The sequence below is a fragment of the Schistocerca gregaria genome, chromosome 1 (genome assembly GCF_023897955.1).
Source record: "Schistocerca gregaria isolate iqSchGreg1 chromosome 1, iqSchGreg1.2, whole genome shotgun sequence".
In the NCBI taxonomy this organism is placed as follows: domain Eukaryota; kingdom Metazoa; phylum Arthropoda; class Insecta; order Orthoptera; family Acrididae; genus Schistocerca; species Schistocerca gregaria.
The window spans coordinates 673053163-673075924 of record NC_064920.1 but is presented as its reverse complement, the minus strand read 5'-3'; the positions used below and the strand labels follow the sequence as shown (position 1 = coordinate 673075924).

Sequence of the window (22762 nt, the reverse complement as noted above, 5' to 3'; positions counted from 1 at the left end):
TTTTGACGGTGTCGTAGAATCCATTTCAGTATGTCATCATCTAGTTTTGTCCATTTTACATTCAATGCTGTATTTGCGCATTTAGTTTTTCTCATTTTTTTCTCTCCCAGTTCTTCTTTACTAGCCCGCCAATTGCGAATGGCTTTTCCTGTACGTGGAGGACCAAAATGCCACTCAGTTGCTCTGTTTCCATGTTCTTCCATGTACAGCCTTCATCATATGAATAACTTTTATTTTTTCCATTATGAAAGTAGCTACTAACAGAAATGATGTACTATTACCGATAACACAAATCACTTTCAATTCAGGTTCACTGGCACTGTATACTGCAATGGCTACACAGTGTTCTGGGTTTGTGATTGCAGGGCATGAGGGAGACAGTGATACCAAGCTTGTGAACCCTTGAAACTCATGTTCATCGCATAGGTGCACTTCTGCTATCAGTTGAATCCAATGTTGCCATACAGAGAGAGTTTTCTTTCTGCATCGAATATATGGACATTTTTAAGACTGGCAGGAATTGTATTAATTTCGAGTATAAGAAGCACATGAATTCTGGAGGCAATTTTTAAAAGGGAAAGGTGTATCTTATAGTCCATAAAATACAGTAAATAGAGGCCTGGTTCCGATGTACCACTCCAGTTATATGAAGCACCAACACACTGAAAAACTGTCACATTTGAACGTGAAATGTACACTAGAAACAGACGGAAGAGGTACATAGATTCCTCCCCAGAGAGGAGCAATGACAGTAGCTTTACAATGCCATTGGGAATAGCAATCCCCGTGTAATAATAGCCTACATACAAGTATGGTTAATTTTCTGTGTAAATGGTGAATTCCCATAGCACTCCTGAACTGGAACTGGCGGATACTGGGACAAGGAAGGAAGGAAGGGAGGAATGCAGCCAGGAAGTTCTGGGAAAATTAAACTGATAATCATGAGAAAAACTGGTTACAATATGGCCACAAACACTTATGCCAACCTTTTTGTGGTTAGCAATTTTGGCTGCATGTCCTGACACACAACTTAATGTTTATGAATATTGGCTTTTGCAGCCCTTGTTATTTTTAATAAAACATGCATGGATACAAGGCTACATCATCACATCGTTTCAGTGGGTTTTAACACTGATGCTGCTCCATCTAACTTTACAGCATGGTCATAAATCTGGAAAACTTTTTAATTTCGTGTTTGTAAAACTATTACTGACTATGGACTATAAAAGAATGCAAGGATCAGTCATGCTAATTACTACACACCTTGCTGCAAAACTGAGATGTTGAGAAACTGACAGGCACATTGATAAAATTTCAGGAAATGTCCTTCGTCAGAAGACACTTGGATTGCACAGCGAGCAAAAAACCGCTTGGGTCATAAGGGATGGAGTTGAACAGACATTGAATCCAATCTCTCGTCCTTCATTTCTCTTTAAAACGGTGGATCCCCAGGCGTAGTTGTGTTTCTGCAATGCCACATGAGGAACCTGTTTGGGCACCAAGGAAGACTAATGTCTGGATGACCCAGGATAACCAACCAGTATGTTTCCACTGTGGATGAGCAGGACATGTGATGCAATATTGTTGAGAAAGGCGGCAGATATTTGATGATGACTGCGCCAGAAGACAGCAGACCACCGATCTTAGCAGACGCCAAATCTGGGATGACGAAGATGAACAAGATGATGTAGGTGCAGGACAATGTAGGTCACCATTGCTGCAAACTGGCCACTGGAGAGGATGCTCCCCAACATGTCGAACAAGATCTCCATCATCGGTTAGAAGGTTCAGCCAATCACCTAGCCACCGCAACCTGGAAAACTAAAGTGTGCGATCTTCCTTGGAGGTGAGGCTGCTGAAGAGAGAAATCCTCCGCCGTTGATCACTACAAACAAGATAGGAAACTATGTCGATATCCTCATTGATGGCCAACCAGCCCAAGCTCTAGTGGACTCTGGAGCATAATATTCAGTCATTTCGGAGAAGTGCCATTGCCAGTTGCAGAAAACCGTATTCGTTGACTACAAAACATCTCTACTGAAGGTGGCTAATGGGAAATATGTAAAACCTAAAGGAAGACGAGTCATTTGTGTGGGTATCAGTGGCTATACACAGCCCTTAGAATTCATTGTCTTACAAGAGTGTAGTCGTGACATCATTCTTGGATGGGACTTTTTGAAAGCTTCTCAGGCAATTATAGATTGTGGTTGCTTGAAGATTATGCTAGACGAGATGAGATACTGTGGACAGGAAGATGCACATCTAATTGTGTGGAGACTATGTGTGCTGGATGAAGTGATCATTCCTGCACTCAGCACTAGAAAGGTAACTGTGATATGTTATGCCATACACCAATCCATGGATCTTGTAGTGGAGTGTAAGAGAAGCATACAACTGAAGAATAACTTGGACATTCCAGCCTCTGTTGCCTTGTTTAAGATCGGATTCGGTGAATTGTGGATAGTTAACTGTCGCCAGAACCCCACCACCAATAATCACATGGAGTGACTCCTGGGGACCTGTGAGGTCGAGCGTGATGGATGAGATGGCTCAGCATGCAATCCTCACCAAACAATATGCACAAGAGGTCTTTCACACATGTAGCAATATGGGATGGAGTGCCACCCGCCTTCCAGCAGATGTTTATCAGCCAAGCTAGAGATGAGCTGACTACTCCTCTCACTACAGCTCATATTATACACAATTCTCAGGTGATGTCACTGGTGTGTTGCCATCCAGTGCCATATATTGGCCAGTTTTTGCACCCACTTTTGATTTTAATAAAATCCCATGTCATTTCAGGCATGTGTGTCAATTTTTATCTCTCTACCTATATTATTTCATGAATTAGTGGTCATGCTGTATATTTAAAGGAAAATGAGGAGGTGTATTTCCAAATATCCTCATTAAGTTGAGAACAAATGATCATGCAATTACTCTGTTTACTAAAAAAGGAAGCAGTGTGATTTGTATTTATATAACATTGTGTCCACTTTCTTTCATTATAAGATAACTGTATTTTTGATGTTAATATACAGAACTACAATCATTTCAAGTAAGAAACAATTACAAAATGAATTTTAGTATACTGAGAACTTGTTTAAGAATAGTTATTGTGGCTGGTCAATGCAGTTGACAATATGCAATGAATGGACCATGAAAAAAAATTAGCCTATCTGCCTTTCATCAGTGGTTTTATAACCAACAAAATAGGTCATATAGTAAGAAACTGAACAGTAATGTAGTATTATTATATTTTATACTCAGAAGAGGCTGTAAGCTGTCCTATAAATGGCAATTAAACTACCTGCACTGCATTTTTCTGCCTGTACATGTAAGTTAACCTCAGGAATTAGTGTAGGGATTTTAATACACTTTCCACTATATAATTTCTTACCACAATGCTGGACAAGACGTGTCATACCTCATGGTATTTAATATTTACAATGTTCCTAGTTAATATTGAATGAGCTGAGTATGGTTAGTGAACAATAGAATGGAAATTATTTACATGTAAAATACAGAAAAATAATAAATTTTCAGCACAGAACAATGGCCCCTGAACTAACATATGGTGAATGTAAAGTATTTTTAAAACTGCTAAGAAAGTCATTAAAATGTGAATTGGATAGGTTAAAGCATAGACAGCAGTTAAGGTTTTCTCTATAACAACAACTTAACTGAAATATGAGATCAAGATAGAGAGCATTAAACATTTCAATCAGTTTTTTTGTTAATTTCAAACTCTTTTTACATGGACTAAATTTCAACCGAATATGAACGAAATATTGTGGTGGTGGTGGTGGTGGTGGTGGTGGTTAGTGTTTAACATCCCGTCGACAACGAGGTCATTAGAGACGGAGCGCAAGCTCGGTTTACGGAAGGATTGGGAAGGAAATCGGCCATGCCCTTTCAAAGGAACCATCCCGGCATTTGCCTGAAGCGATTTAGGGAAATCACAGAAAACCTAAATCAGGATGGCCGGAGACGGGATTGAACCGTCGTCCTCCCGAATGCGAGTCCAGTGTGCTAACCACTGCGCCACCTCGCTCGGTCGAAATATTGTGATCTCATGATATATAATGTGATATTGTAAAATATGAACTATTGACTGATTTGGACTTGAGTTAAGTTGTCACTCTCGAAAATGTTTCAGTTGTAATACTTTCTTTAGGTTACATTACGAATTAGATGTTTTCTTCTGGACAATGAAACAGGGACACTTCTCGAAGTTATTTTGATGTATTCTTTTCTTATCTTCCCTTCTATCTTTCAGATGCTTCTCAAAGTAATACTGCAGTTTATATCTTTAATTGCCAACTTCTGTGTGGCTCTTATACACGTTCTATGTGCTACATTAGTTCTGTATTGAGCCAATTGTTTTAAGAGTCTTTGACATTCCTGCTTTTATTAATTCATTCCTCTAACATGCATTACTAACATTTCTATCTTCTTTGGCTTCATTACAAAAGATTCCCAAAACCATTAAAGTTTGATTACCTTTTATATATTGCATAACACTTAAATTTGTTGTGTAATTTCTCTACCCCAGCTATCATAGCTATTCCAGCAATTGTTACTCCACTTATAGAGGTTAAGCTTTATTGAACTACATAAAGAGGAAATAAAAAATCTGGCATTCTAGAATGTAGTGCTAGTGCTCTTAACTGTGTAGGAAGGATACAGAATTTGAATAGAGAAAGTGACACAGGAACATAGTGTGAATTAATGAAGTGTGGTGGCAGGAAGAAGCGGATTTCTGGTCAGATGAGTAACAGGTTATCAACACTAAGTCAAACTGAGGTAGTATGTACCAGAAAACAGAAATGTGGGTTAACTATCAAGAATTGAATGTGTTATCATTGATAGGCACAAATCCATCAGCAGATGTACAAGTATATATGCCATGTAGCTCTGCAGTTGATCGAAAAGTGGGGAAAGGAAGAGAGGGAGACAATAGTAGAACATGGACTAGGGTGATGTAATTAGGGAGGACTTGCCCGATAAATTTAATCACTGCTAATAACTGGTTTGAATTTAAGTTTTAGGAAGCCTATTCTGAAAATCTTTATCTTGGGAATGGCCTTATGGATGATAAACAATATACCCAAGAGAAGAATAAAAGCTTTTGAAATATGTTGTTTAAAGAATGATTCCAAGGATAAAATGAGTAGATCGAGTAGCTAATGAAGAGGTAATGCACCAAACTAAGGAGTAAAGAGCCTCATGGAACAGCTTGAGTATAGGATAGGTTAATAGAATGCGTTCTGAGGCACCAATGAACAGTTAATTCGATAATGGAAAGAACTGTAAGGTGGGACAAGTGTAGGCTGGACTTGATTGCAGCAAGTAGATTCAAATGAGTGTAGGTTGCAGTAGATAGAGCTGAAGAGTCTTCACACAGGATACACTAATATGCAGTGCTGAGCCAATAGTCTTCAAACTGAAGATGATGACAACAACACTGAAACTTCTCTTTAGTTTCATGACCCTCAGTCATATTTAATCCCACTACAATCTGAACAGCATTTGTGTCTGCCTACTAATGTTGCACATGTATTGCCCACCCAATCAGAGAATCTGAAACATTTGTGATGCCTCTAGGAGGCCCCAGAAAATCTCGTGAGGTGACTTAATTATATTTAAAAAAAATTGTTAACAAAAATGTACAAGGAAATATATTAATATGGCTACAGTACAGTTATTTTTGTTTTTAATGTTCTGGTACTGCTCATCTGTACCAACATTTCCAGCTTTGTTTCCCCATTCCAAGGATTTCATAAATTTTTGTCTGTTTTTGAGCAGTCTTATCATAAGCTTATTTGGCTGTACTCATATACTAAAAATGCCTATACCATATGTAGACTGACAAATGCCATTAATTACCCTAATGAACATAGGAATATCTTAATGGCAATTACAAGCATGAAAAATCACTATCTTTTTCCATCTCTTTATTAGTTCTATGACACACTGGCAACCTATCACAGTGAGCCATATATACAACAACTTCTGGGTCATTGATATTATGTACATTTCATATATTATTGTTTTTCATTTGTAACAAAAATACAATAGTCAAGAACATGAAAGTTATTTTGAAAACCAAAGTATAGGGTGTCAATAACTTAAGTTCCAGTTTCAAAACAGGGGAGACAGAGACCCACTGCTTGAAGGCCATCAAATTTGAAGAGCATATTACTGATGCAAGAGGAAACAGGAAGGAGGGGGGGGGGAGGAGACAGAGGGGGGGGGAGAGAGAGAGAGAGAGAGAGAGAGAGAGAGAGAGAGAGAGAGAGAGAGAGAGAGAGAGAGAGAGAGAGAGGGGGGGGGGGGGGGGATACACCAATAGATGGCTCTGTAAATGTCAGAATATGCACACCAACATACACAAGGCACACAGCTGTTCCACAGTTTGCATCCCAGGCATCCAACATGACCGTCTCCATGAAGCATTACATGTTGCTGGTAAAGCTCTTTTACAAGAACAGTGACTATGAACCAGTATCCCTGCAGAAGTTCTGTGCACTCAAGGGTTTGAATAAAGGCATTGGTCCAATGTCTGCTATGGGTCTGGAGAAAATGATTACCATTTTCGAGAAGACAGGTTCTTTTGACATGCTATGTGCAAGAGGGAAAAAAGTAGTTGATCCAATATCCATCTATGATGTGGCCAGACCACTGCAGGAGGGGTAGGGCAGTGGTGTGTGAACATGCAGTGCATGGGTAACTGCCCATACAGTGGACTTGCCTGCATGCACAGTGCATAAAATCCTACTAAACACCCTGCATTGACAGCCATACAAAATCATCCATGTCCAGGAGTTCCTTCCTGCAGACCTGCCAGCAACACAAATGTTCACTCTGGAATTTCTTACTAGCATGGAAGTGGGCAATGAATGGCCATGGAATATTATGTGGTCAAACAAAGTTCAATTCCATCTCCATGGACATGTCAGTAGGCAAAATCACAGAAGACTGGCAACGGGAAATCCACAGGCACATCAACCAATAACGCTTCATCCTGCTAAGGTAACTACGTGGTGCAGATTGATGCCATTGTTTATCATAGAGCTGCATTTATTTGAGAAGATGAGTTCTGAGCGTCCTGTTATCTGTACCATGACTGGTAAAGGCTACGAGAGTCTTTTGTGCATCAACATTATTCAAACCCTTCAACAGTGTGGACAGCATTATTTAATGCAAGAAAGCACTCCTCTGCGCACTGCACAGCCAGTGAAGTGGCAGCTGCAGAGACATTTCAGAAATGCTAGGATTATTAGCCATCATCTCCCTACAACCTGGCTGTACAGATTACCTTATTTTGATCTGTGTGACATCTGGCAGTGGCACAAAATGGTGGACAACATATGGAACATGTCTTATGCCAGTCTCATGGCAAATACAAACTGACATCAGTTTTCTCTTTATGCAGTTTTTGGCCTCAGGACAATTAAAAACAAATTTTTCCCATCAAACGTGGTATGACCTTGCAATGGTGGATGGTCTTACCTAACTAACAGTGCCGCAACTGTTTACTGTTGAACTTGAGAAGTCACTTAATAGTACGGACTGTGTAATGTGCAACTCAAACCATAGTCACCTTGCTGTGATTCATCTGTAATTTGCAGCTGCCACATATTTACATTAAGATGCTTACAGCAACATCTACTGGTAAAATTTTGCTTAAATTTGTTACATGACATTTCTCCCTGTGTCAATAATATGCCGTCCAAATTTGATGTCATTCTCAGCAATGGTTGTCTTTCTACAGCATTCTGAAATTGGAATTTCAATGATGGACACCCTGCACTTTACTAAAAATTGTCAAATTTAAAGTGATACTTTCTCACTTTTTTCTATGGCATGAACTGATTTACCAACCTTTTTTATAAGATAAACCATGTACAAAATGATCCTCCAGCTCCGAAAACGAGTAATTTTTGTTATTTAAATTTTACAAAGGTTCTACCTATTTATCCATTGCCTTTCAGCTGATGTAATAACAATCGACCAATTCACACTGGAATAGACTGAATCATCATCAGCAAAGCCTCCTTACCAATCAAATCATGCCACCAGATCACCTGACTGGTCAACAGAGGGCTTCTGAGCCACAACTGAAAAACATCTCTCTCTTCTGCTCTGAGCTGCCATCTATACTGACGCTAATTGGCTTAGTTTCTCCTCCTCTGAATTTTACCTTCTCCTTCAAGATAGTTCTGGAGCTACTGGAGTCATCATTTCTCATCATCCTGGGAATCTTCGTCACATAGTCCCCATGAACAAATAAACCAACATGACTTCTTTTCCTAAAACTGAGTACCGTGTATCAACTACAAGTCCACACCATTTTCCAATCATGACTACACCCCTGAGAGGGGATGTACAAACTGGTCCCCAACTTCACAAGCAAATCGGACGAAAATATCCACACTTTCATTCAAAATATAACAAATGTAAGGAAATAGTCCATATAGAGTGACAAAGTGTTGGTAGGAGTCGCCGATCTTAAGTTGCAAGGAGAGGTATGCACTTCTGTAAATTCCATGGAAGGGCTCAGATACAACCAGGAAGGGCTCAGATATACCCAAGCATTTGATGTTCTTTCAAAAGGGCTAGTGGACAGCTATGAGGAAATGCACAGCATTAGCTATTGTATTTCCCACCCTATGCCAAAATTCCAGAGAGGATTTAGATCATTTTGCTGACAGAATATAAGAGCTGTGTCATGTCATACATATGTACTAGGAAAAGGTACTGAAAGGAATGATGTATTACGCAGTGAAGCTGAATCTCATTGTATAGATGTATTTGTTCATAGGGCTGACTCACAAGTAGGTGCTGAGGTAAAGTTTGCTCTGCTGAGCACGGCCGTATGGCTCACATTTCTACTTGAGGACTCTCGCCAATTTGTCTCATCTTCCACCAGGGTAAACTCCACTAGATGTGCATTCATTGCCAATGTGTGCTGCACTCGTCGAAAACACCCACGTCACAAAGTTCCTGAGAGTTTGGCACCATCGTGCACCTACTGTAGGAAGACTGGAAATGCGAGAGCATACTGTCAGTCTCTACAGCATCACACTTGGCTAACGAAATAGGTTATGGAAATGCATAAAGGAATGCGAATATGGGAAAATCATGCAGGAGTGGTTCTGCCACTGCCCCTCACTCTCGTTCTATGAAGCGAATCCAGAAGTTGCAAATGTAATTTTGAAGGTGAAATAAATGGTAGGCTGTCTATCATTACCACAGATATGGGTGCCCAAGTAAGTATTTTGTTCATTAAATCTACTCGTGCCCGAGAATTAAAACCACCACATCGTAGACTGAGTGGATTGGAAAAAAGGTAATTTAGCCAATAAGTTTGCAACACATGGAACTGGAAATAGATGGAAGGAGGTACCAGTTAATATACAAAGTGGTATGGAAGCATGACCACAACTTTGATACCATTTTAGGCAATGATTCCCTCACCATTTTCATTACATAGTTAACTCCCAAATTGGGGGAAATGTTCACCATTTTGGTAGCATTCCTGCTGTAAGAATGCGAAGGACTCCAGAATGAATGCCATGTTCTGACAATGCACTAAAGCAGGTACCACAGCATTGAAGTTATCCAAAACTGAGGAAATATTGGGCAGTACAGGGAAAATTGTTTGGGCAGAAGTGAACAAAAACTTTTTAATGGCGATATTTTCTCAATGGATCCATTAACAAGAAATGAGGCATTAGATAGTGAACAGAAAGCAGAGATTATGTAAAATGAGTACAAAAGGCAAGGGTACATTTTTGCCAATGAGTGTAGTAGATAATTTTGGAAATAATTAAACCACCTTTCAGCCTCTGGACTTTACTTACCGTTTGTTCTCAAGACAACCAATAATTAAGAAAATGGTATCGCGTTAATATAGATATGCGAGCAGACAATCAGATCATGAAACTTGATACTTATCCCCTTTCCAAGGGGATAACACTGTTGTGCAAACTCTTCACCACCTTATATATGGACACTGGCTACCATCAAATTCTTATAGCTCCAAAAGGGTGGTAAAAAAACAGCTTTTGTTGTGCCTTTCAGTCATTACGAATACCTAAGGATGCTCTATGGCCTCTGAAACACTCCTACATTTCAATATTTTGCTGTTATACTTTAATGTGGTTTAAAGCCGATCATGTTTCTAATATATCTGGATGCTGTAACTGTTTCTTCAAGTATGACAAGAAAACATGCAGAACAACTGAGAAGCATGCTAATTTCTGTTGGTGATGCCAGTCTGAATTTGAAATTGGGAAAGTGCACTTTTATGCAGTCACAAGTGCTCTATATTGCTGCAGACGATGTCTGACCAGATTTGCAATTAAAAGGATGCATTGAACAATTTTCAAGCACCAAGAAATGTTGTAGAACTGCAATCATCTCTTGGATTAACAAATTGCTATCATTGTTTCATGGAAAATTATGCAGCCGCCCCAAAACTGCTCGCAAAACTACTAAAGAAGGAAACTACTTTTGTTTGGACAGCATATTTCGAGAGTGCCAAGTTAAAACTGAAGGAAATTCTTAACCAGATTTTATGCAACCTTTTACCATGTCATGTGATGCTAGCAACATACCTGTCAGCTGCATTTTGAGTCAAATACAAGCTGGTGAAAAAAACCAACTGGTTACACATCAAGTCAGCTGAATCAAGCTGAACTAAATTACAGTACCCTCGAAAAAGATCTTCTGGCACTTGTTTTTGACACCCATTACTTTTGGTGCTACTTATTCAGATGACAGTTCATAGTAATGACAGATTAAGCCATTTCACAATGGCTTTTTAAATTTGAAAGATCCCAGAAGCAGACTTGTTGGATGAGCCTTAAAACTCAGTGACTATGACTAAATAGTCATGACCAAGGGAGACCAAGAGATGAATACACTAAGCATATTCAGGAGGATTTAGGTTGCAGTACGTAAGGGGAAATGAAGAAGCTTGCACAGGATAGAGTAGCATGGAGAGCTGCATCAAACCAGTCTCAGGACTGAAGACCACCACCACCACCACCACCACCACCACCACCACCACCACCACCACAACAACAACAACAAAAGTCAAACTCAATCCTGACAAGTTAAACAAAAAGACAGAGGTGTTGAGTATGAAAATTAAGATCCTGCAACTGGATGAGGTGCTAAGCCTACCTGTAAGTGGTGGTGATTAGTGTTTAACGTACCGTGGACAACGAGGTCATTAGAGACGGAGCGCAAGCTCGGGTGAGGGAAGGACGCGGAAGGAAATTGGCCGTGCCCTTTCAAAGGAACCATCCCAGCATTTGTCTGAAGGGATTTAGGGAAATCGCGGAAAAACTAAATCAGGATGGCCGGAGACGGGATTGAACCGTCGTCCTCCTGAATGCGAGTCCAGTGTGCTAACCACTGCGCCACCTCGCTCGGTCCTACCTGTAAGTGGACACTACAACCATGTCATGTGGTAGCCACAACAGAAGAAATATGTGAAAGAATACTTTATAAATTGTCTTCCATATGCTAAGAGAGTGCAAGGATCAAGATCAAAAATACCTCTTCAAACTCTGCCTACGGCAGTAGGTCCTTTTCAAGTCATAGCCCTCGATATAGTCAGATCATTTCATAACTGCTCAAAATAAGGGATATGTTATATCTATCACTAACCATTTCTCTTGATAACTTATTATGACACTTATTTAATATATGACTGCTGAAACAGTTGCAAAAGCATTCATCAATTATTCAGCACTACCGTTTGAAATTCCAGAGGCTATTATAACAGAGTAAGGAGCAAACTTTATGTCCAATCTTATGGTACAAGTGCGTCAGCCCTCAAAATGAAATAACAAACTACTTAGTTTCATGCTGAGAGTAATGGCACTATTGAACGTATTCATAAAACAGTTGTAAACATTATGTTTTATTATGTGAACAGCTCATGCTCAGACTAGGGTAGGACTTTTCATTTGTAATTTCATCACAGAACATGAGGATACATGAGTCAACAGGGATGAGACCCTACGAGTTATTAACCACCGTAAAATGCACTCGGCATTTGACATACGGAAGTGGCCACTGGAATAAATTCCAGGTAAGTGAAGCACATGGCTAAAAGATTAAAGTTTATTTGGAAAAGTATTCAGCAGAACAATGCAGTGGCAAGACAGATGCAATAAGCCCATAGCCAAAAGAATGCTAGGATGCCACTGTACCATGTAGGACATTATGTAATATTATGATAAACTGCCATGAGACTGGGAAGAACTATAAAATTTGTGTCCCTGGGATGTACCATTTCAGATACTGCTTTTCACATTGCCTTTCAATGCTGAATACTAAATCCCAGATTGGAAGATTAAAGTTCACTTTGATTGCTTAACCGAGAATAAAGGCAGTGATAAACCATCTCATGTAGTGGAGCCATCTAAACTCAGGAAAAATTATTTAGTGCAAAAGCCAATGTGCACTAAAGCTGTTACACAGCAACTAACGAGTTCATGTCACTGCACAATTTATAGTCTAGGAACTGAGAACAAATTTTTCCTGAGTCTTAGGTGGAAGTAGAGTTAGTACTTTCTATGCCAATGTATTGTTTAGCCATGCTGATGGTACTCGTCCTTATAGATAGAATATTTTGCTTTACGCCATTCTTGTAAAGTTGCCCCTCAGCCTTACAGTTTTTTTTAAACATTTTAACTTTGTCACCGCTACTGTCTGCATAACACTTATTCCCCATCTGGATGAACAATAGCCCGTCGGTTATGGACATCTGGACTTCATCAAACAACGCCAGCCAAACCGAAGACGTCTTTTGCCCACTGTGGCTTCTAACATGGTTGTACCTCAGTTCCACAAGACTAGCAAGCCTTTTGTTACTAATGAATCTCTACTTTAACATTTGTATGTTACACACTCCTTGTTATCACAAAATTATATGGTATGCCCTTCCCAGCCTAATTTTGCTGCTCTTTTATTTATTCCTTTATATTTTATTATCAACCTCTATTATTGAATGATTTTGTTGCTACATAGTTTTCATCAGTGTCTGGTATGGCCAAGTTATGTTCAAAATTCATATAATTTTAAAACTTGGGTTACAAAACGGCAGACCACAATATATCATCATGAAAAGGGCTGCCATGTTGTTTTGAAGGATTCTGCACAAATAAGATCCCTCTCTACGCCAAACTGAACCACCTATTGTTCAACCACTACTGAGTGAGGGCAACACAGCACTGCTCCACATGCCCGATCTCCGAATAGAGAATGGCGACACAATTAAGGATTTTTGTGGATTCTGCTCCTTCTTAGAACATACTGAAGACAGTTTCTCTTATGTAACAAATTCAACTGATCACCAAATTAACTGGTTTAATTAATGCAACCTTTGTTCCACAACATAAGAAACTGCTAGTTGCATGTTGCCCCATACCCCATTCAGCTTTCACCTGTGTGTTCACATTGGAATTTCACTCCCCACAGTAATGCTGCATAATAGCGGACTTTTAGTCAGAAGTTTCTGTTATTATACCATGGGGCCTGAATTTCACTTCCTCGCATTGTTGAAAAGAACCTCTAATGACACTACCACACCATTCCAGCTATTCATCCCAGAATTTAACTTTCCTCTCAGTGCCCATCCTCCTTTACCAGTTTTTCCAGATACTAACAACACTGAACTCAACATTGAATTGTTCAAATCCTGGGATTAGTTGATGGTGCAGGAGCACCAATGAACTTAACTTCACTGGAGTGAGATCTGCCAATATTATGGCATTCTATCAACATTTATTCAATATAATTGTTCCTGCAGCAACTTCCACTCTTACTGCTATTCTAATACCTAATGGGACTTTTAATGTTCCACATGCAATTTATGTAGGAAAATACATACAGCCACTCCAGCTGACCATGTGCCTTGACCAAATTACAGTCCAAAGTTATGACAACTTTTATTTTCCTACTGTTACAAATTGTAATTTTGTAATCTCATTTGACTTACAATGCTTCCATCCTCCCTTATTACAGTTAGAACAAACTTTCATGTTTCAAAATTCAGTGCTATCATCAGGTTGGCAAACAACTGATGCCACACTGATAGTTACACGGCCAGTGCAAGGACATTATAAAACAAACCAACCACATCTCCTATTCTATTAGAAACTACACTGGGTTCATTACCTCCTCTAACAACACTAGAAATTAATCATTCACTTCTTTATCAATTAAAAAATGGAAGCAAAAAAGATTTGAAACAATCTGTATACACATATTTATTATTTTTATGTTATATCCCAATCCTTGCTGTACGAGTGCTTTTAAGTTAACTGTATTCCTCAAAGCTGTCTCTGAAACCAGCTTCTGTTAACTCTGTAATGCCCCCACCATCACAGTTCTGTGTCAGCACGTGTTGTCACTATATGGTGACCTATTATACCCACATTCCAAGTTTTGAATTGTTAAATGAAATTGAAATATTGGATTGTTAATTAAAATCAAATACTTTTACCCCATGTATTTATGTCCCCACTGAGATTGTTGAGTTCACTCCTGGTGTGAGGGGAGAAGATATACAAGGTATACCAAGGTCCTGAATGTGAGCAATTTTTATTATTGAAATTTATAGAGAGTCTACCTATTTCATCCGTCATCTTTCAACTGGTGCAACAACAATCTACTAGTTCATACCAGAATACACCAAATTATTGACAGCAAAGCCACCTTGCCAATCATATCATATCACCATAACACCTGATTGGTGAGACTGAGGCCCCCCCCCCCCCCCCCTCTCTCTCTCTCCCTCTCCTGTCCCAAGCCTCTACCTAAAGCAGACACTAATGTCTTATTTCTTTCACCTTTAAATTTTCCCTCCTGTTTTGAGATGGATCCAGAGCTACTGTTGATATCTTCTCTCGATGTCCTGGAAATCCTTATCATGGAACCCCCCCATGAGCAAATAAATTGATACGGTTTCATTTTCTAAGCCTGAGCACCGTGTATTAATTACAAGCCCACACCACTTTCCCATCTTGACTACACCTCCAAGAGGGTGCACACCTATAGTTTAATGAAGAATCCAAACTCTGGTGCAACTGATCATTTTCCCCATACTGAAACAAATGGCTGTAGAGAAAGATTTTACAAAGTTTATTGGAACTAATATTATTGCTTATTTATATATATACCAATTGTTGACCTGATTAAATAAATTAAAAACAAAGATTCCAAGACTTTTCCCATGTGGGAGTTTCTTTCTATTTTATTTACATCATGATTAAATAAATTTATAGACAAATTTATGTTGTCGTTGTTATTGTCATCAGTCCAAAGTCTGGTTTGATGCAGCTCTCCATGCTACTCTATCCTGTGCAGCCTCATCTCTGAATAACTACTGCAACCTGCATCCTTCTGAATATGCTTAGTGTATCCATCTCTTGGTCTCCCTATATAATTTTCACCCTCCATACTTACCTCCAGTACTAAATTGGTGCTCCCTTGATGCCTCAGAACATGTCCTACCAACAGATCATTTCTTCTATTCAAGATGTGCCACAAATTGGCTCTTAGCACTATGGGACTTAACTTCTGAGGTCATCAGTCCCCTAGAACTTATAACTACTTAAACCTAACTAACCTAAGGACATCACACACATCCATACCCGAGGCAGGATTTGAACCTGCGGCCGTTGCGGTCGCCCTGTTCCAGACTGTAGTGCCGAGAACTGCTCGACCACTCCAGCCAGCTGTGCCACAAATTTCTCTTCTCCCTAATGCTATCCTCTCTACTTCAACCCTCTTCAGTTATTTTGCTGCCAAAATAACAAAACTCATCTACTACTTTGGGGTAAGTATCCCATTTCCTAATCTAATTCCCTAACCACCACCTGATTTAATCCAACTAAATTCCATTATCTGTTTTGCTTTTGTTGATAGTCATCTTATATATTTCTTTCAAGACATTGTCCATTCCGTTCAACTGTTCTTCCAAGTCCTTTGCTGTCTCCGGCAGAATTTCAATGTCATCAGCAAACCTCAAAGTTTTTATTTCTTCTTCCTGGATTTTAATTCCTACTCCAAATTTTTCATTGCTCTCCTTTACTGCCTGCTCAATATACAGATTGAATAACATCTGGGATAGGCTACAACCCTGTCTCACTCTCTTCCCAAATACCGCTTCCCTTTCATGCCCCTCGGCTCTTATAACTGCCTTCAAGTTTCTGTACAAATTGTAAATAGCCTTTCGCTCCCTGTATTTTACCCATGCCACCTTCAGAATTTGAAAGAGAGTAGCCCAGTCAACAATGTCAAAAGTTTTCTCTAAGTCTACAAATGCTATAAACATAGGTTTGCCTTTCCTTAACCTTACTTGCAAGACAAGTTGTAAGGTGAGTATTGTCTCATGTGTTCCTACATTTCTACGAAATCCAAACTGATCTTCCACCACATTAGCTTTTATAAATTTTTCCATTTGTCTGTCAGGAATTCATGTTAGTATTTTGCAACTGCGACTTAGTAATACTAAACTGATAGTTCAATTATTCTCACACCTGTCAGCACCTGCTTTCTTTGGGATTGAAATTATTATATTCTTCTTGACGTCTGATGGTATTTTGCCTGTCTCGTACATCTTGCCCACTAGATGAAAGAGCTTGGTCACAGCTGGCTCTCCCAAGGCTGTCAGTAGCTCCAATGGAATGTTGTATACTACCCCTGGGGCCTTGTTTCTTCTTAGGTCTTTCAATACTCTGTCAAACTCTTCATGCAGTATCAATCTCCCACCTTATCTTCATCTATGTCCTCTTCCATGTCCATAATACTGCCCTCAAGTACATCAACCTGGTATAGAGCCTCTCTATATACTTCTTCCACCTTTCCTTTCTTTGCTTAGGACTGATATTTATACAGGTGGTTCTCTTTTTTCCAAAGGTCTCTCTAATTTGTCTGTAGGCATCATCTATCTAACCCCTAGTGATATATGCTTCTACATACTAACATTTTCTCTCTAGCCATTCCCATTTAGCTGTTTTGCAGTTCCTGTCAATCTCATTTTTGTGATGTTTGTTAACCTTTCTGCCTGCTTTGTTTACTGCATTTTTATATTTTCTCCTTTCATCAACTAAATTCAACATCTCTTGTGATATCCAATGGTTTCTACTAGCCCTCATCTTTTAACCTACTTGATCCTCTGGTGCCTTGACTATTTCATCTCTCAAAGCTATCCATTCTTCTTCTCTTGTATTCCTTTCCTCCGTTCTTGTCAATCGTTCCCTAATGCTTCCTTCGAAAATCTCTACAACCTCTAGTTCTTTCGGTTTATCCAGGTCCCATTGCCTTAAATTCTGCAGTTTCTTCATTTTTAATCTACATTTTGTTGTTGTGGTCTTCAGTTGTGAGACTGGTTTGATGCAGCTCTCAATGCTACTCTATCCTGCGCAAGTTTCTTCACCTCCCAGTACTTACTGCAACCTACATCCTTCTGAATCTGCTTAGTGTATTCATCTCTTGGTCTCCCTCTACAATTTTTACCCTCCACACTGGCCTCCAATGCTAAATTTGTGATCCCTTGATGCCTCAGAACATGTCCTTACAACTGGTCCCTTCTTCTTGTCAAGTTGTGCCACTAACTCCTCTTCTCCCCAATTCTATTCAATACCTCTTCATTAGTTATGTGATCTACCCATCTAATTTTCAGTATTCTTCTGTAGCACCACATTTCAAAAGCTTCTATTCTCTTCTTGTCCAAACTATTTATCATCCATGTTTCACTTCCATACATGGCTACACTCCATACAAATACTTTCAGAAATGTCTTCCTGACAAATCTATACTCGATGTTAACAAATTTCTCTTCTTGAGAAACGCTTTCCTTGCCATTGCCAGTCTACATTTTATATCCTCTCTACTTCGACCATCATCAGTTATTTTGCTCCCCAAATAGCAAAACTCTTTTACTACTTTAAGTGTGTCATTTCCTAATCTAATTCCCTCAACATCACCCGACTTAATTCAACTACATTTCATTATACTCGTTTTGCTTTTGTTGATGTTCATCTTATACCCCCTTTCAAGACACTATCCATTCCATTCAACTGCTCTTCCAGGTTCTTTGTTGTCTCTGACAGAATTACAACGTCATCAGCGAACCTCAAAGTTTTTATTTCTTCTCCATGGATTTTAATACCTACTCCGAATTTCTCTTTTGTTTCCTTTACTGCTTGCTCAATATACAGATTGAATACCATTGGGGAGAGGCTACAACCCTGTCTCACTCCCTTCCCAACCACTGCTTCCCTTTCATGTCCCTCGACTCTCATAACTGCCATCTGGTTTCTGTACAAATTGTAAATAGCCTTTCGCTCCCTGTATTTTATCCCTGCCACCTTTAGAATTTGAAAGACAGTATTCCAGTCAACATTGTCAAAAGCTTTCTGTAAGTATACACATGCTAAAAACGTAGGTTTGCCTTTCCTTAATCTATTTTCTAAGATAAGTCGTAGAGTCAGTATTGCCTCACGTGTTCCAACACTTCTTCGGAATACAAACTGATCTTCCCCGAGATCAGCTTCTACCAGTTTTTCCAATCGTATGTAAAGAATTTATCTTAGTATTTTGCAGCTGTGACTTATTAAACTGATAGTTCAGTAATTTTCACACCTGTCAACACCTGCTTTCTTTGGTATTGGATTTATTATATTCTTCTTGAAGTCTGAGGGTATTTCACCTGTCTCATACATCTTGCTCACTAGATGGTAGAGTTTTGTCTCTCCCAAGGCTGTCAGTAGTTCTAATGGAATGTTGTCTACTCCGGGGGCCTTGTTTCGATTCAGGTCTTTCAATGCTCTGTCAAACTCTTCACGCAGTATCGTATCTCCTATTTGTTCTTCATCTACATCCTCTTCCATTTCCATAATATTGTCCTGAAGTACATCGCCCTTGTATAGACCCTCTATAAACTCCTTCCATCTTTCTGTCTTCCCTTCTTTGCTTAGAACTGGGTTTCCATCTGAGCTCTTGAGGGTCATACAAGTGACTCTCTTTTCTCCAAAGGTCTCTTTAATTTTCCTATAGTTCCTACAGTTCATAACCAATAAATTATAGTCAGAGTCCACATCTGCCCCTGGAAATGTCTTACAATTTAAAACACGGTTCCTAAATCTTTCTCTTACCATTATATAATGAATCTGAAACCTTTTAGTGTCTTAACGACTCTTTCACATATACAACCTTCTTTCATGATTCTTAAACCAAGTGTTAGCTATGGTAAGTTATACTGTATGTAAAATTCTACCAGGCATCCCTTTTCTTATTATTGAATTTCAGTCCCCCATGACTATTAAATTTTCGTCTCCCATTTCTGTTTGAATAATTTCTTTAATCTCATCATACATTCCTTCATTATGTACGGAGCTACTGGCATATAAACCTGTACTGCTGTGGTAGGCGTGGGCTTTGTGTCTATCTTAGCTACAATAATGTGTTCACTATGCTGTTTGTAGTAGATTATCCACATCATTTTTTTTATTCATTATTAAATCAAGTCCTGCATAATCCCTGTTTGATTTTGTATCTACAACCCTGTATTCACCTGACCAGAAGTCCTGTTCCTCCTGCCACTGAACTTCACTAATTCCCACTATATCTTACTTTAACCTATCCATTTCCCTTTTCAAATTTTCTAACCTACCTGCCCGATTAAGGGATCTGACATTCCACACTCCAATCTGTAGAACACCAGTTATGTTTCTCCTGACAACTATGTCCTCCTGAGTAGTCCCAGCTCAGAGATCCAAATGGGGGACTGTTTTACCTACAGAATATTTTACCCAAGAGGATTCCATTATCATTTAACCATGATTAACAAATTTATCTGCTTCAGAATAATTGCTCTGACCAAATACAGAGGACAAATCATAATGTTACCTTCTGGAAGGAGATTAACTGGGATGAACTAACAGCCCAAATTACTAAGAATAGAAATCTAATATTTGGAGAGGTTATTTATCTTTTGATGTAGGAATTTACGGGATGACAGATCTTTGAAAATATGCTGCTATTACGGCAATTTTGAAGCTAGACCTACAAACACTGGTATTTGGTTTCTAACTCAGATACAAAGCATTATGGGTTTCAGCACCTTTTGAAATTGTTTCCCTTGGAGGTGACATAGTGTGTGAAAGTATTTTTTTAAAAAATATAGCATTATTAAAGAACAATTGAAGGATTTTTAAACCTTCATCTATAAAAACTGGCATTTGACTTCTTGGTAACAAATTTTAAAAAAAATGTGTTTCAGTACTCCAGGAAATTCATTGCGTAAATGTTCAAATAGTGGATGATAATTTTTAGTAAAATATTTCATTATGAAAGCAGCGGATATAAAGCTAGCTAATTATAAAAGGGCACAAAACTTTTTAAAATTCTATTCATTTTCACATGATATGCACTACCACATTAATGCAGCTACTCGCAAAGTGAATTTCCAATCTGACACATTACATGCTCATGCAGGGCACGAAGAAATGATGGTCAGCAGAAAGCTATACCCAACAGTACAATTTACCTTTATATAAAACTTTTTATCTAGAAATAAAAATCATATAAAATTCCTACACATGTGGGAAGTGTATAGAAATGAACATGTTAAGACAACTGTGGAGTAATTGAACTAATTCTTTCTAACGTTAATTCATAGCTGCGCAGCAATCTTTTATTGATTTGATTTATAACTAAAGTGGCATGAAAGTATTTTAGTTATACAAATTAACTCATTGAAAGCAAACTTTTCAATAAGTTTTTACTCATACCTCACAATACATCTCATTAACAAAGTGGATGAAAGCACAATATCGGTTGTTAGAGGCTCCGTTGCTCTTCAACACTCTCTCTCTTTCTTGGTACCACTGCTGGCAGGTATTTAACAGTGATTCCAGAAAAGTCTCTTTCTTCTCTTTCTGTAACAAATGTTATAACACTGCAGCAACACAACTTGTTACACAAACCTCTGCTTTCATAACTAACTGCTGAATAAACAGACACACAAATACAAATCAAACAAATAAAACAAAAACACTGTCTTACTACTATGTTAAACTTAAAACCCACCATTTCTAAGGCCATTGATTATGTTTCTTAACTATTATTCAATCACATCATTAGCCAATGGAATAGTGGCTCACCAAATGCATTTGTTCATGAGTGGTCAGTACTGCACCAGCTTTTATCACTTTTGTAGTGCTTTTTCACTGGGTGAGTACTTTGTACAGCACTCAACTCCTAGAGTGTCCAAATTTGGAAAAAAAATAGTTGCACAATTTTCAAGAATGCTGACATAAGCTTGTCAGATGAATATTCTGGTATCAAAGGAAAGACTACATTTCCACCAAAAGGAAAAGAAATAGTATAATTAAAAGGTCATCAGAGACAGGAGACAAGCTTGGAAAGAGCTAGATGGGGAAGGAGAAATCAGCAACGGCCTTTTCAAAGCGATTTAAAACTTAAATCTGGAAGGCTCCACAAGTATTTCAACCCCACTGCATCACTTGGCTTGGTGTCATCATCTCAGCCACCATGCTCCAAAGATATGAGCCTCAAACTGGATGCTAGGTTATTCCTCTATTACCTTCCATGTTGGATGAAAATGACAGGGAATGGGAAGCTGCAACATGCTGACCTATTCCTGTGGAACACAAAGTGAAAATTTAGTAGTATATCCTATCATCATGAACAATGCAGAAGCTAAATCTGGAAATTTATTTTGAAGGAAGTGGGAATCTGATTGTATAAATCTCTTACTGTTGAAATTTTGAAGACTGAGATGATAATCAGCAGATAACAGTACCTTATACTTCATCACAGAAGTTGTTGAACAAGGAACGAGTTATGATAAAGAAAGAATTCAAACTCCTTAGCACCTATATCAAAAATGTAGAGTGGTTAAGAAAATAACTGGGGATCAACTGTTGTAATCTCTGTGGTAATCCATAATTGAGAGCCATGTTTCAGTCCCAACAATCTCCACTTTTATTGTAAATTGTGTGATTGGTACTGGCTTAAACCTGACATTGAATCCTAAAGATCTAACATATCACTTCCCTTCAAACATGATACTCTCTATGTTATTCCTGTTAATAAAAAAGGTTGTCACTACAAAATCTTGCACTCTCCACTCTTTCATTGCATCAAACCTGCAATCTTCGAACTGACCAATCGTGGCTGAATGATGACGGCCATTCAGCTGCACTACTTTCTCATTGTAATGAGTTAAGGTAGTGTTTCGAAGATTTTAGTTCCAATAATGTGAGTAAGTAAGTAAAGTTTAATTTTTACATGTAAAATGGCCAGCACTGAAACTTTTACTTCAACAGTTTCTTCACTTTCACCAACAGAAGACAAAAACAGATAAGGCAATGGACAAATGCAAAAAAATGTTGTGAAACAATAGAGACAGCTACAAGAAAATTTTATGGTTTTATTACCTCACACATACTGACATAAACCCATATCTTCAGACTTACACCTTATTCTTTCCCAGGTATGTGCCAATGCATCTACCAGAACATTCAAGAGTGCAAACACAATATCAAGCTCTTCAGTGTGCAGAGCTCAGGATGTCCAAAAAAAATGACATTCCACAGGATGTTTTACGCTTCTAACAATAAAACTGTGGATTTTGGCGACTGATCTAAATAGAAAAATGATGTAATGGTTATTGGACGAGCTTATACATTAAGAGCTGAAACATTTT

The 22762-nt window shown here is 38.6% G+C and overlaps 1 protein-coding gene across 4 annotated transcripts in view; it reads right to left on the bottom strand.

Annotated features, from left to right (window-relative positions):
* Window positions 1–22762, bottom strand: part of LOC126362599 (uncharacterized) — a 426970-nt gene that overhangs the window by 8911 nt on the left and 395297 nt on the right. For all 4 annotated transcript variants that reach the window (XM_050007895.1, XM_050007894.1, XM_050007893.1 and 1 more), the window contains one exon: window positions 20823–20969. In XM_050007895.1, coding sequence (XP_049863852.1) covers window positions 20823–20969 — 147 coding nt within the window. The remainder of the gene's footprint in view (window positions 1–20822; window positions 20970–22762) is intronic.